This window comes from Mauremys reevesii, linkage group 1 (genome assembly GCF_016161935.1).
Source record: "Mauremys reevesii isolate NIE-2019 linkage group 1, ASM1616193v1, whole genome shotgun sequence".
Lineage (NCBI taxonomy): Eukaryota > Metazoa > Chordata > Testudines > Geoemydidae > Mauremys > Mauremys reevesii.
In genome coordinates, this window is record NC_052623.1 from 268,855,628 (window position 1) to 268,869,194 (window position 13,567).

Here is a 13,567-nt window from a genome sequence, read left to right on the forward strand (position 1 = left end):
GAATCTAGGTCAGGTTCTCGGCTTCCTGACGGCTGCATCCAGAGTCTATGCCAAAGCATATAAATGCAAGTCAGGTTTTTCTCTTCCTTCCAGAAGGATGCACCCAGAATTTATTCCAGGAGGCACAGAAATCCAGTTCAGGATTTTCTCCTCGTCTTAGGTATCTGTACCCACAGTCCATTCCAAAGGAATCTAGAATCCAGATCAGCTTCTTCTGCCTGGTGGTGCTGCCTGCATCTAGATTCCATTCCAAGTGCACAGAAATCCATTTCCACCTCTTTCACTGTAGATCCTCTTTACACATTTGGCAGTCTAGAGTAGTTCCTCCTATTATTAGTTTATTTCTCTTACAGTAGCACCCAGTTGACCCTGTCACAATCAAGTACTGAGTGACATAATCACCTAAAATAAAAAAAGTCTCTGTCTCAAAGATCTTACAGTCTAACTAGGGGCAGAACATAACAAATTGGTGTAGTGCACAAGGGATGGAGGGGAAGGAGGAAGTGAAGTATGACAGGAATAGGAAAATAAGGTGGTTTATATTAGTTAAATGTACAGTTTGGAAGCTTTATAGGTTTTTGTGTGGTTTTGTTTTAAAGACGTGCTCAAGAACTATTAAGAAACCACTAACAAGCTCGCTGGACTTAATCTCTTTTGGGTTCATACATGCAGAAATTCTGCCTGTCAAGTCATTTATGACACAATCATCACCATGGGATCTGGATTCTGGGTATCTCCTGGTTTCTAAGTTACTGACCACGTGGAGAATACGGAGGAGACAAAAAGAGAAGTAATAAGGGCTGATGGAAAGGGAAAAGAAGGGAATATTTTTAAACAAAGCTAGACAAAGCCTGATTGAAGAGCTTCATCGTGGCTGACAGCTGAAAGTGTCGCTTCGCCGTAGCTAAACTTTGGTTCTGTCTGTCTCTTTGAGTTGAGATCCCTTTCTTTCTCCTCTTTCCCTTTATTGCTCAGGAAGTGCCTGTGATCCTTCTCCCTGCTTGGGTCTGAAATGAGCAGGAGCACTGTGAGCCTAAGTGACAGGATGCATGGAAAGCTGGGTGCCATTGCTTCTTTTGTCCCTTGGGACCTGCAGACATGAACATCCTTGATTTTTTTCAAAAATTATCGTGGAGTCTGGCTACACAGGAACCAGACCCAAGAACAGAGGGGAAGCCCTAAAATGGGTTGTGGTATATATAAGATGTATCTGGGGAAGGCTCCGTCCCACTCCTTGATCACTTCCCTTGTAAGGACCTTAGCCTGTAGCTTTGAAGTCTCAGGGTAGCACCTTTAGAGCTTGAGGTGTAATTTTCAGCTAAAATAGATGTAGGCATGCTAGCTGTGATTGCCCTACAACGCTAAAATAGCAGTGTAGCTGCAGGAGCATGAGCGGCATGATGGGCTAGCCACCAGAAGTTAGGACGTAGGGTCCTGGGTGGGGTCGTGCTCAGGCAGTTAGCCCATCTCAACACACTGTGGGAATTACACTTCTGTTTTTAGCGTGCTTGTGTAACCCACACACCTCCTTGGGTGTGGTGTTCTGACCCATCTAGCGGCACCAAGACCACTTAGAGAGAGAGATTAATGAGTTTGCTCTACAGCAGGGGTTCCCAAATTTGGTTCGCGGCTTGTTCAGGGTGAGCCCCTGACGGGCCACAAAACGCTTTGTTTACCTGAGTGTCTGCAGGTTCGGCTGCTTGCAGCTCCCATGGGCCGGGAACAGTGAAACGCAGCCACTGGAAGCTGCGAGCAGCTGTACCTGCGGACGTTCCGGTCAACAAAGCGTCTCACAACCCACCAGGGGCTTACCCTGAACAAGTTTGGGAACCCCTGCTCTACAGCCTTAGCTAACAGCCAATGGCTCATGCACTAAGATCCAGAGGTCTCAGGTTCGATCCCGCCCACTGACGACCGGGGTCTGTTGGTGTTACACTTGCTCAATCAAAGCTCGCAGGCCGGTTGAAAGTGTAGATATACCCCAAATGGATGTGAAGTGGAGATGAGACAGACCTAGCTAAGGGCCTATTTTGCACCATTCAGTTGAGCTTGTGAAGGCCCCTGCTACCCACTCCTGCAGGGAAATAGGATCTCAGGAATGTTCTTGGAGCCCATCTGCAGTGGAATTCTCCGCATACACCTGCTTAGCTCATCATCTCATTCAGAATAAAGTGTTTCCACTTGGTGGGGTGCCAGGCCTGGGCTAAGGGGGAATCACCATTGTGTTCTTTTTCTAAACATTCCTCTTTGTTTTCTGGCCTGTTGACCCCATTACACACCCACTAGTGTAGGAACAGAATCCCAAGTGAGGGAAAAGAGAAATGGAAATGGAGAGGGTGTGATGGGTTTGGTCACAGAGACCCCCTTGAGACTGTCACTTGATGTGCTGAAACTACCTCTGAGCCCGTTTTCCCTACCAGTTTGGGATTCCAGAACCCTGCCTTGTTGAGCCACACATACTACTCTGCTGCAACACAGACCCAGGGTCTGAACCACGCCCCCAAAGCTGCAGACTTTAACCAAAACTGCTCAGTAGGTTTCCTATCTCCAGTGCCCAGACACCCAGCTCCCAATGGGATCCAAACCCCAAATAAATCCGTTTACTCTGTATAAAGCTTATACAGGGTAAACTCATAAATTGTCCGCCTTCTGTAACACTGATAGAGAGATATGTACAGCCCTTTGCTCCCACAGGTATTAATCACTTACGCTGGGTTAATTAATAAACAAAAGTGATATTATTAAGTATAAAAAGTAGGATTTATGTGGTTTCAAGTAATAACAGACAGAGCAAAGTAAGTTACCAAGCAAAATAAAACAAAAAAGTCTAAGCCTAATACATTAAGAAACTGAATACAGGTAAATCTCACCCTCAGAGATGTTCCAATAAGCTTCTTTCACAGACCAGACTCCTTCCTAGTCTGGGCCCAATCCTTTCCCCGGTATTGTCCTTGTTGGTCCCAGTTCAGGTGGTAGCTAGGGGATTTCTCATGACTGCCAACTCCCTTTGTTCTGTTTCGCCCCCTTTTATATCTTTGGCACAAGGCGAGAATCCTGTGTCTCTCTCTCTTTGGGTTCCCACACTTCCTTCTAAATGGAAAAGCACCAGGTTTAAGATGAATTCCAGTATCATTTGACATGTTCACATGTCCTGTGAGACTTCATTACCCACTGGCTGGCACACACAGGTATACAGGAAGGCTTACAAGTAAACAGAGCCATTTACAACCAATTGTCCTAGTTAATGGGAGCCATCAAGATTCCAAGCCACCATTAATGGCCCACACTTTGTATAATTACAATAGGACCTCAGAGTAATACTTCATATTTCTAGTTTTAGATACAAGAATGATACATTCACACAAATAGGATGAACACACTCAGGAGATTATAAGTTTTGTAATGATACCTCACAAGAGACCTTTTCCATAAAGCATATTCCAGTTACATTCTATTTACACTCATAAGCATATTTCCATAAACATATGGAGCGCAACATCACAGAGGGAAAGCCTATCTTCAGCAAGAAGACAACCGAAAGCTGTCCCCATTCCCATTGGCATTGTGTACTGATGGGCTGAAGCATGGGGTAGGGGAAAGCATGGATTAAGGGAGGTATTTTTTCTTTGAGGGGCTCTGTTTATGGTTGGAGGAAGGAGAAACCAAAGGATGGGTGCAGGTCTATCACCCTCTTCAAATCTAATAGACTTCTAAAAATCTAGAGCCAGGATCCCTTAAAATGGTGGGACAGCATCTCCCCACCCCACCCCCAAAATGGAAAGTGGTCTGCTGAAGTCTCCACCCTAGCACCCTTTGGTAGAATTCCCCTGTCACCCCCAACAAGAAATGTTGTGTCTGAAGCAGTTTGTCCAAGAAACAGCTCCCAAAGGGGGCAAACCGAACCCTCTGTGTTTGCTATGAGTTTGAAACAATTTTCTTTGCCTCACAATTCATTCATTTCCCCACTGGAACAGACATTTTGGCCCCATTTTCACCTGAATTTAACCATGTTTGTACAGTGTAACTAAGGACAGAATTTAGCTCTGTGTCCACAGCTGCAATTCCTACTGAGGTAAGCAGGAGTTGTGCATGCCTTTCTAAAGGCAGAATTTAAATGTGGGGGCTGGTTCCCTCTGAGTAAATTCAGACGCTCCCAAACCACCTGGATGTTGCAGGTGAACGTTCTGTCCCTGGAAGAGGAGGTGGGAGGTGTCTTGCCAATTTAAGATTAACTCGCAGTGATTTGAACTTTGTCTCTGCATTTTTACAGTCATCTGAAACCCTCAATTAAACACTCAGCCTGAGACTGTGCAGCTGAATGCCATTGATTTTTTTTCTATGCACACCCCACTCATGTTTTTTTTTTTTGGCAGGCATGGCCTCTGATGAACCACTGGTTAGTGCTGCTCAGCACAAAGACCCAAGGCCAAATGCATTTCTGGGGTAATTCCATTGCCTTCAGTGGAATTACGCCATGGATGGACTTGATCCCATGTCATCATCTCTGCTTGTGTAGAGTACCCTGTAGCAAGGGAGTAGTCTCAGCACACCCCACCCCACGGCACGGCACTGCCATCACACCATCTCAGTGCCCCCTCTTGGGTCTCCAATCCATTCACATGCAGGCAGAAGTTTTAATAACATTCTCCTTCTTGGGGTCTAATTTATTAAGACCTCACAAAACAATCCTCTGGCCCTTCCACTCTCCAGCCCTTCCTTCCCTGGGTCTTCAGGCCCCAGCTCTCTCTCCACTCCCCAGCTCCCTCTGAGCAGGGAAGCTCTGTGGGTGCTACTCCAGGCCATGTATCTCTTTGGGGAGACCTCCCTCTAGGTCTTTTCCAGCCTTGGTCCCTGGGCTCAAATTCCTTCTGTTGGGAAAGAGTCTCCACAATCCCGTCTTGGGGCTATGCTATAATCCAGGCAGGCTTCCCCAACCCACCCTCATCTTAGTTCCACCAGAAGAACCTTCTCTTCTTCCTCCCACATAAATCACACATGGCTCTCACTTGGGACAGAGCTAAGTGCACTTCTCTTTAATCCTCAGCAAGTGGCCACGTGGCTCAGGCACCAGGAGTCATTCCCAGTTTGATCTGGTGATCCATCTCAGGACGTCCTGTTCTTAAAGGGACCATGCCTTGGAACAGGGTTGACTGACCCTCTACCCTCCCATCCCCCACTGCCCTTAAAGGAGACAGACCACTCCGTGAAACGCACCATTCACACTCAGTAAATAATAACTGTCAGCCTCCTTGCCAAAGGCCTCGTGGGCAATATGTATGTGGTGAGTTAGGCACTTAACAGAAAAAGACCGCAGGTTCTTGATGCCTGAAGCTGCTAGTTCGAAAATCAGAATTGAGCCCAACGCACCCTTTGACTCTTCTCCTGTGTGTCCGTAGACTTTCCTGTTGTCCTAGGAATAAAACAAACACATGCAATCATATTTAATGACTTCAGCAGAGTGGTTCATTAGCTGGTGGTCCAGTAGCTATATCCAGTCCTCCTCCCCCTCCTCCCCCTTCCTTTTGATTTGAGATGAGCTCCTGGAGGAAGGACTGCTTTGCGGCACAGGATTGGCTACAGGAGATCTGAGTTCTATTCATGACTCTGACGCAGTCATACTTTGTGACCTTGGACAAATCACTTCACTTTTCTGTGCCTCCGTTTCTCCATCTGTAAAATGGGGATAAATCTTCCTCTCCACCCCACCCCACCCAGTTAGTTTGTGCAGTTCCTAGACAGCACAGTGAAGGACACCATAGAAATGCCTATTAAAAAAACAACAACTCTTCCCAAACTCCACACTCTGGTTCATTCCATATGAGGGGAGGGAGACAATGTAAATGGAAGAGCGTATGTGTGGTGGGGAGGGCATGTCTGAAGGAGATTTGGACTCCCACTCACTCATCAATGAAAACAAGATGAGAGTATGAACTACCCAGAATCCTCTGGGGGAAAAGGATCCGGAGCAAACAGCAGTTTCCTTTTTTTCTCCCCTCCTTTCTAGGCCACACAAAAAATCTGAAGGACAGATGGGCTGAAGTAGGGGAGGGATCTGTGGATGAAGGGGAATGGATTTAGCTCAGTCTTCTCCACAGGTCGCATCCAAGGTCCATTTCAGATGAGCACAAAAATCCAGTCAGAGTTCTAAAACAATCCCTCTTTTTAGCACTGACATATCACAGTTCACAACTCTTTGGAGAGGAGGTCCCAATCATGTTGGAACAGTGTTCAAAATGAGTGGTTAAAAGTCCTAGTGTGGACTGGATTTGCATTCCTGTTGAATTTTTATCCCCATCCCTGCAGTAAAGTATTGATCCCATTATGGAGATTCAGATTGATCCCACAACGGAGATACTTAAAACTGATATTGTGATTTTTATCCATACATCTCCAATCATTCAGCATTATTGTCTCCATTTTAGGGATGGGAAAATTGAGGCATAGCTAGATTAAAGGAGATCTGCAAATGAATAAAACAGGGTGTCTGCCTTTTTTGGCTTTAGTAGAATGGATAATGAAGGCCTGAAACATTTTATTTAAAAAATGAAGGGTTCTGCTTGTTTTTACATTAGCAATTGAGAGCCTGTCTAGACTGGAAGACTCTCATGATTCGGGGACTAATGAAAGTAGGACATCACAAGAGCCAAGAGAGTGAAAGTTGAGCAAGGAAGGGATTTTTGGTCAGACTGTTTAACGCTCTTCGTTTTTTATTTGTTTTTGTAAATATCTATTTGACTTCAGTGCCTAGTTAACATTTTGGAGAAGAGCCATCTTTGTTAAAGATTCAGCATCCCCATACTTTCAATTAAGATGAGAGAGTTAGGATCAAATATGCTCTGAGACTGCCAACAAGTCCTCCAGAAGTACTAGGGAAGAGCAGGGATGACATTCCCAATTTTCCTAAAGTAAAAACCAAGAAGGGAAAAGAAACCAAAACACTTCTTCTTTTATACGTCAAAAAGAAGAAAGCTTAGAGCAAAAATCCAATTTTTATAAAAGCCTTTGCAGGTCATCTTTAAGTGACTTGCCCAAGGTCACACAGCAAGTCAGTGGCAGAGTCGAGCATAGAGCCCAAATCTCCTGACTCCCAGCCCACTGCGCAAGCCACTGAGCCACATAGTGAAAATCACATCAAGGGAGTTGTCCTCAGAAAAACAGGTGAGCCAGGCAAGGTTTCCTTTGAGGACTGAAGTCCCACCTTCTTGTGCAGAATCTCACCTATCTCTATTTTTAACTTCTCTCTTTGTCCTGTTTTATTTTCCCCTTCCCCTTTCTTTTCCCTCCTTTCTTTCTCTTTGCCCCACGCTTTTTCTCTCCCTCTCTCTCTCACTTTTTCCCTCTTCCTTCATTGATTGTAGGTGGGCTCTTTCTTCATGATCAACCTGTGCCTGGTGGTCATAGCCACTCAGTTCTCTGAGACCAAGCAACGGGAGCACCAGCTGATGCAGGAACAGCGAGCGCGGTACTTGTCCTCCAGCACCGTAGCCAGCTACACTGAACCAGGAGACTGCTACGAGGAGATCTTCCAGTATGTCTGCCACATCGTGCGCAAAGCCAAGCGTCGCACACTTAGCCTCTACAACAGCCTGCAGGACCGACGCCAGGGCCGGATGGAGCCAGGCAGTGCCAAGCTTGGTGTGAACGGGAAAGGACAGAGACGCTACAGTAAGAATCCCACGGGCAAAGCTGGGAGTGTCATAGAAGAAGTTTCAGAGTGGTAGCCATGTTAGGCCTGGTCTACACTGGGGGCGGGGTTCGAACTAAGGTATGCAAGTTCAGCTACGCGAATAGCGTAGCTGAACTCGAAGTACCTTAGTTCGAAGTACTTACCCGTCCTCACGGCGCGGGATCGAAGTCCGCGGCTCCCCTGTCAACTCCGCCACCGCCGTTCGTGGTGGTGGAGTTCCGGGGTCGACGGGAGCGCGTTCGGAGTTCGATATATCGCGTCTAGATGAGACGCGATATATCGAACTCCGAGAAGTCGATCGCTACCCGCCGACCCGGGCGGGTAGTATGGACGTACCCTTAGTCTGTATCCGCAAAAAGAACAGGAGTACTTGTGGCACCCAAGAGACTAACAAATTTATTTGAGCATAAGCTTTCGTGGGCTAAAACCCACTTCATCGGATGCAAGCAGTGGAAAATGCAGTAGGAAGATATATATACACAGAGGACTTGAAAAAATGGGTGTTGCCATACTAACTATAACGAGAGTAATCAGTTAAGGTGGGCTATTATCAGCAAGAGAAAAAAAAACTTTTGTATCAGTTCAGAATTAATATGAGGCACTAGGAATTGGACAGGAGCATGGGGGAGGCAGGCAATGCATCGGAATAGCAATAGGTGTTGCTGGCAGGAATTGTGTGGGAAAGCCAGATCTAGCATTCCAGGGGCTGCTGAATGGTAGGACTGGGAGGTATCAACAGGTTCTTGTGCAGGGTTCCAGATTTGGACTAGCAGAGGGTATTGCAAATTGGATTAAGTGCATTAGCAGAGTGGGAGAGAGGGGAATTGAGCTGCTTAAGCAGACCCTGTGGGAGCTCAAGATGAAGGAACAAAGATCCTGCAGATCAGGGTTGAGGTGTTTTTGCAGTGCAGTGGTGGGGAGTGTCCCAGGGCCAGAATAAAAAGAAATGCTGAAGTACACAGTTTTGAGGCGTATTGGCAGAATTGGGGGAGAGGGGGAGGGGACAGCATAATTTTTGAAGGGCCAGTGGAGACATTTTTTGAATGTGTAAAATGAGACGTGAGGTCCAATTGTATAATTCAAATTGCAGTTCTAGTCTGAAGAGTGACAATAAAAATGGCTTTATGGGTTCTATGTTAATTGTCTCAAAGGCTTCTGTATCAAGTGAATTCACTTTCCGAGTGAAGAGATAGACTGTCTAACTGCCAGCCTTGCAGGCCCCGCCTTCCACTTTTGCACCTGTTCACCAATAATAAAGTTTCTGCAACTGACAATTTGTTGTACCACTGGACTCTGACTCACTCTTGCATAGCTGTGTTGGCTCCCCAGAGCTAACAGGAGGAAAAAGGAATAAAAACTTTGTTAGGTCACTAAAGCCGACAAATCTGATCTCATACGCACAGTTTCGTGTGCAGTAGCTCCTCGCTTAACGTTGTAGTTCTGTTCCTGAAAAATGCGACTTTAAGCGAAACGATGTTAAGCGAATCCAATTTCCCCATAAGAATTAATGTAAATGGCGGGGGGGAGAGGTGTTAGGTTCCAGGGAAATTTTTTTCACCAGGCAAAAGACTATATATACACACACACATATACACAGTATAAGTTTTAAACAAACAATTTAATACTGTACACAGCAATGATGATTGTGTGACGTGGTGGAGTCAGAGGGTGGAAGAGGGTGGGATATTTCCCAGGGAATGCCCTACTGCTAAATGATGAACTAGCACTGGGCTGAGCCATCAAGGTAGACTCACACTCTACAAGGCAGCACCAATGGAGGGACGGGAGACAGCATGGCAGACAGAGAGACACACCACACCGTGTGTGTGTGAGAGAGATGTGCATTGCCCCTTTAAGGATGCTGACCCCATTCTAAGTTCATTGTCTTTTTAAGTAGATCAGCAAGTTGAGACAACAGCTGCTGCCAGCAAGTTCCCTCCATCCTGAGGCCAGTCATGCCCTCCCCCTGCTCTGTGGAGATGGGGTAAAGGAGCCGGGGGCAGGAGCAGGAGGAGGGGGACACCCTGACATTAGCCCCCCTCTCCCACCCCCCCACTGCACAGCAAGCAGGAGGCTCTCGGGAGCAGCTCCAAGGCAGAGGGCAGGAGCAGCACACGGCAATGGGGGGAGGGACAGCTGAACTGCTGGCAACTGCTAGTCTGCTGGGCGGCTGCTGCACAGGGAACTTAGGGGAGTGGGGAGCTTATAGGGGGGCTGCCGGTCCACCCTGGTTCCAAGCCCCCACCAGCTAGCTCCAATGGGCTGCTCTTTCTACAAGCAGTGGATAAGCAGGCAGCTGCCAAACAATGTTATAAGGGAGCATTGCGCAACTTTAAACAAGCATGTTCTCTAATTGATCAGCAACGAAACAACGTTAACTAGGATGACTTTAAATGAGGAGTTACTGTATAAAGAAATGCCATTTTCAAAGTCACTCTTCTGGCTCTTTAAGATGCTGTCAAAGCCTAGGTTCCTAAATCAGGGGGCCCAGTTCTGCCTTTAGGCACTCCATGTGCTCTCATTGACTTTAAGGCCAGAAGGGACCATTGTGATCATTTTGTCCAATCTCCTGTGTGACACAGGTCACAGAATTTCACTCACTGATTCATGCAGCGGAGGAAATAATTCTTCCCTACAGTGTGAGTGAATTGTGTTGAGCCTAATCACTTGTGGCTGAACTAGAGTGTATGTTTTACAGAGGCATCCAATCTCAATTTAAAGACTCCAAATGATGATGAATTTGCCACTTCCCTTGATATGCTGTTCCAGTCTTTAATCATCCTCACGGTTAAAAAGCCTGGCTTTCCACTTTCGGTGCCTTCTTGCTATTTAAGCATCCAAGTGGTACACTGATTTGTATGCCTTATTTGAAAATTGAGACCTGTTCCTTTAACTGCAATGATTTGTTTCCCCAGGGCATTGCCAGAAACACAACTCTCTCGAATACACTCCTCATGCCCTCATCCAGCCCATTGCTGTGACCCTGACCTCTGACCCCAACAACTGCCCCAGATGTCACAGGGTGCAGCGTGAGGCAGGCCGGAGGCTCTCCATCCTGGACAGTGCTGATTCGGACCAGGAGGAAGGAGGGGCCAGTGAAGAGCAAGGAGAAGGAAGAAGAGGAAGCGAGGGTGCCGCAGATCTGGAGAAGGAGGAAGAGGAGGGGGAAGAGGGCGGATGGCTGAGGCTCTGTGGTGACCTGTGGCGAGAAGTGAGGGTCAAACTAAGGGGGATTGTGGACAGCAAGTACTTCAACCGTGGGATCATGATAGCCATCCTAGTAAACACCATCAGCATGGGCATTGAGCACCATGAACAGGTAACACACCCTTGTGGGGAAGTGGGCACCTTAAACCCTATCGGCCACGATAATATCCAGCAACTTAGAATAGGGGGGGGGGCTCTAGCACTGTGGGTTGCCTGGGGTAGAATCAGGCAGCATGGGCCTGCCAAACCACATGGTCTAGACCTGAGCTGCATCCAGTGGTGGGTCTCCTTGGGCAGCATCCAAAGTTGAATGACCCGGTGAGGACCTGAGGAGAGGCTCTTGGGTCACTTCCTCTTGACATTAAATCTCTCCTCTCCCTCCTGTTGTTATTGTTTATTGAGTGCCAACAGTGCGCTCGATGTTGTATAAATCTCTTAAGGACACATGGACCCTGCCCCGAGGAGCTTACAACCTAGCGGAGGTGGAGAGAAAACAATTTGGACACGTGATAGCACATGGGGTCCCATCATGGGTTTGAGATGGAGTAAGGACCGTGCAGGGGCTATCCTGTGCCTGCTTCTGAACTCAGTCGTGTTGGCCATGGCCATCTTTTTTCCGTTCATCTCCTTTTGTTCCTTCTGCTTCTCCCTCTCTGATCTGTTTCATCCCCTACTTTTCTTTCTCTCCTTGTCTCCTTTATCCCTCTCTTTTCCCTTGTCTTTTCCACTCCCCCATCTCTCTCCCTCATTTCTCTCTTCATTAGCTGACTGAATCCTTAGTCTGTTTGGTTTAGTTTAATGTGCTCTCTAGGGATGTCACAGAGACTTCACCAGCATCTGAATTCAAATCCATCAGCTAGCTAGACTTTCCAGCTTAATTAAGAGATGCACAAGCACAGTCTATCTCTGGAGAAGGACTGAGGAAAGCTGGTGAGTCTTGTGGTTACTACAACCAAGAATCTTCCCATTCCCTTAGAGGGGCCTGAGCCCCTCTGTAGGTCTGGCAGCATCAATTAATAGGTGGATCATGCCATGGAAAGCAACTATCTATCTAGGTATGTGTATAGCTGTCATCACTAGAGGTCCCCAAGCACCTCACAGTCATTAATGGATTTTATCCTAACAGCACCCCTGTGAGGTAGAGAAGGGTTATCATCCCCTTACAGATGGGGAACTGAGGCACAGGGTAGATTAAGTGCTCTGCCCAAAGCCACACAGGAAGTCTCTGGCTGAGCCATGAATTGATCTCCAAGCTCCTCCGTCCTCGTCCAATACCCTATCCACTAGACTGTGTTTCCTACCCTAGCCAGCCTCTGATAGGAGTAGGAGTAGCCACAGTTTGATCCCAGAGTAAAAACTGCTCTGGGCACCTCAGTACCAGAAAAATGCTGTTGAGCTGCAGGCTGCTCAGAGGCAAGAAATACAAATTACTAGGAGACTGGAGGGACTGAATCATGAGAAAAGATTAAAAGAGCTAAATCTGTATCACTTAGCTAAACTATGACTAAGGGGTGAGGCACAGGACAACATGATCACTGGCCACGAGTGTTCAAAGGGTGTAAAGACCAATCAGGGCCATATCTTCCTGTGTATCGGTACAGCACGCAGCACGATGGGATCTTCACTGTGGCCTCTGGATGTTACCATAATATAAATAATAAATACTATTAATAATACCTTCCTGAAGTGAGATTTATTAGACTATTGACTGATCTGCCCAGGATACTGATAGAGACCCCATCATCTAAACTGTCTAAAAGTGGACTGAGACAAAAAATTGTGAAGTCCTGAATTGGATGTGGGATGGAGATTGGACTACATGTGACCAAATCAGTGTTTTCCATCTCTAATTTCTATGATTCTCCAGTTACTGTTGGGTTACTTTGATGTAATTTACAAATATGACCAGACTAGAGAAATCTCTCTATTATATTCATAAGGTACTTATCACCCTGATATCTGAGTACTGATATATGGTGCTGGTCTTATGATCCCACGGGGAGTCATCCCAGTAAGATTTCTGCATAATTGCCAATTTAGACCTGTGGGGAGAAATTTGCTGTATGGACAGGTCATCTGATATATTACAGGTGTTCTTGCACCTCCTTCTGAAGCATCTAGTGCTGGTCCTAGTCAGAGAGAGAATATTGGACTAGATGGACCCTAGGGTCTTATCCAGGATAGCAATTTCTTTGTTCAAGGAAGGAAGGGTGGGTGGGTGGGTGGTAGTGGTGGGGAAGTCAAGACCAAACAGCTGTTCTCCTTCATCCCAGCTCCATCATCTGATCATTAAGGGAGGGCTCCAAATGAAATCAGCTTCCCCCAGCATAGAAGTGGACTACATTGTTTCACACATCTGCTTAATCCTAGTAGGGAGAGAGGGTTCACTGCCGTGGGAATCTGAATCAGATAGTTTCATGGATTTGGAAAGAAATCCAGATTCAGGATAGACAAACTAGTTCTGATACAAGAAAAAGTGGCCCGAACCATGACTCCCCCATTCACATCTGACTGCTTCCTTCCCCTTCCCCCACTCGGGCCCCAACACTCCATATTTAGGAAAAGTTCAGTTTAAGTGTTTCTCCCCAATGTTCATGCGTGAGACATGTGCATCCTCTGAGCTGGCAATCGTGTGTGTGAGACAGAGAAAACAGGCTTCTGCGCTGGGGAGAT

The 13,567-nt window shown here is 46.7% G+C and overlaps 1 protein-coding gene across 1 annotated transcript in view; it reads left to right on the forward strand.

The window, feature by feature from the left end:
• Positions 1-13,567, forward strand: part of CACNA1I (calcium voltage-gated channel subunit alpha1 I) — a 113,767-nt gene that overhangs the window by 51,638 nt on the left and 48,562 nt on the right. The window contains exons 7-8 of the mRNA XM_039488959.1: positions 7,359-7,665; positions 10,603-11,006. Of these exons, the coding sequence (XP_039344893.1) occupies positions 7,359-7,665; positions 10,603-11,006 (711 nt within the window). The remainder of the gene's footprint in view (positions 1-7,358; positions 7,666-10,602; positions 11,007-13,567) is intronic.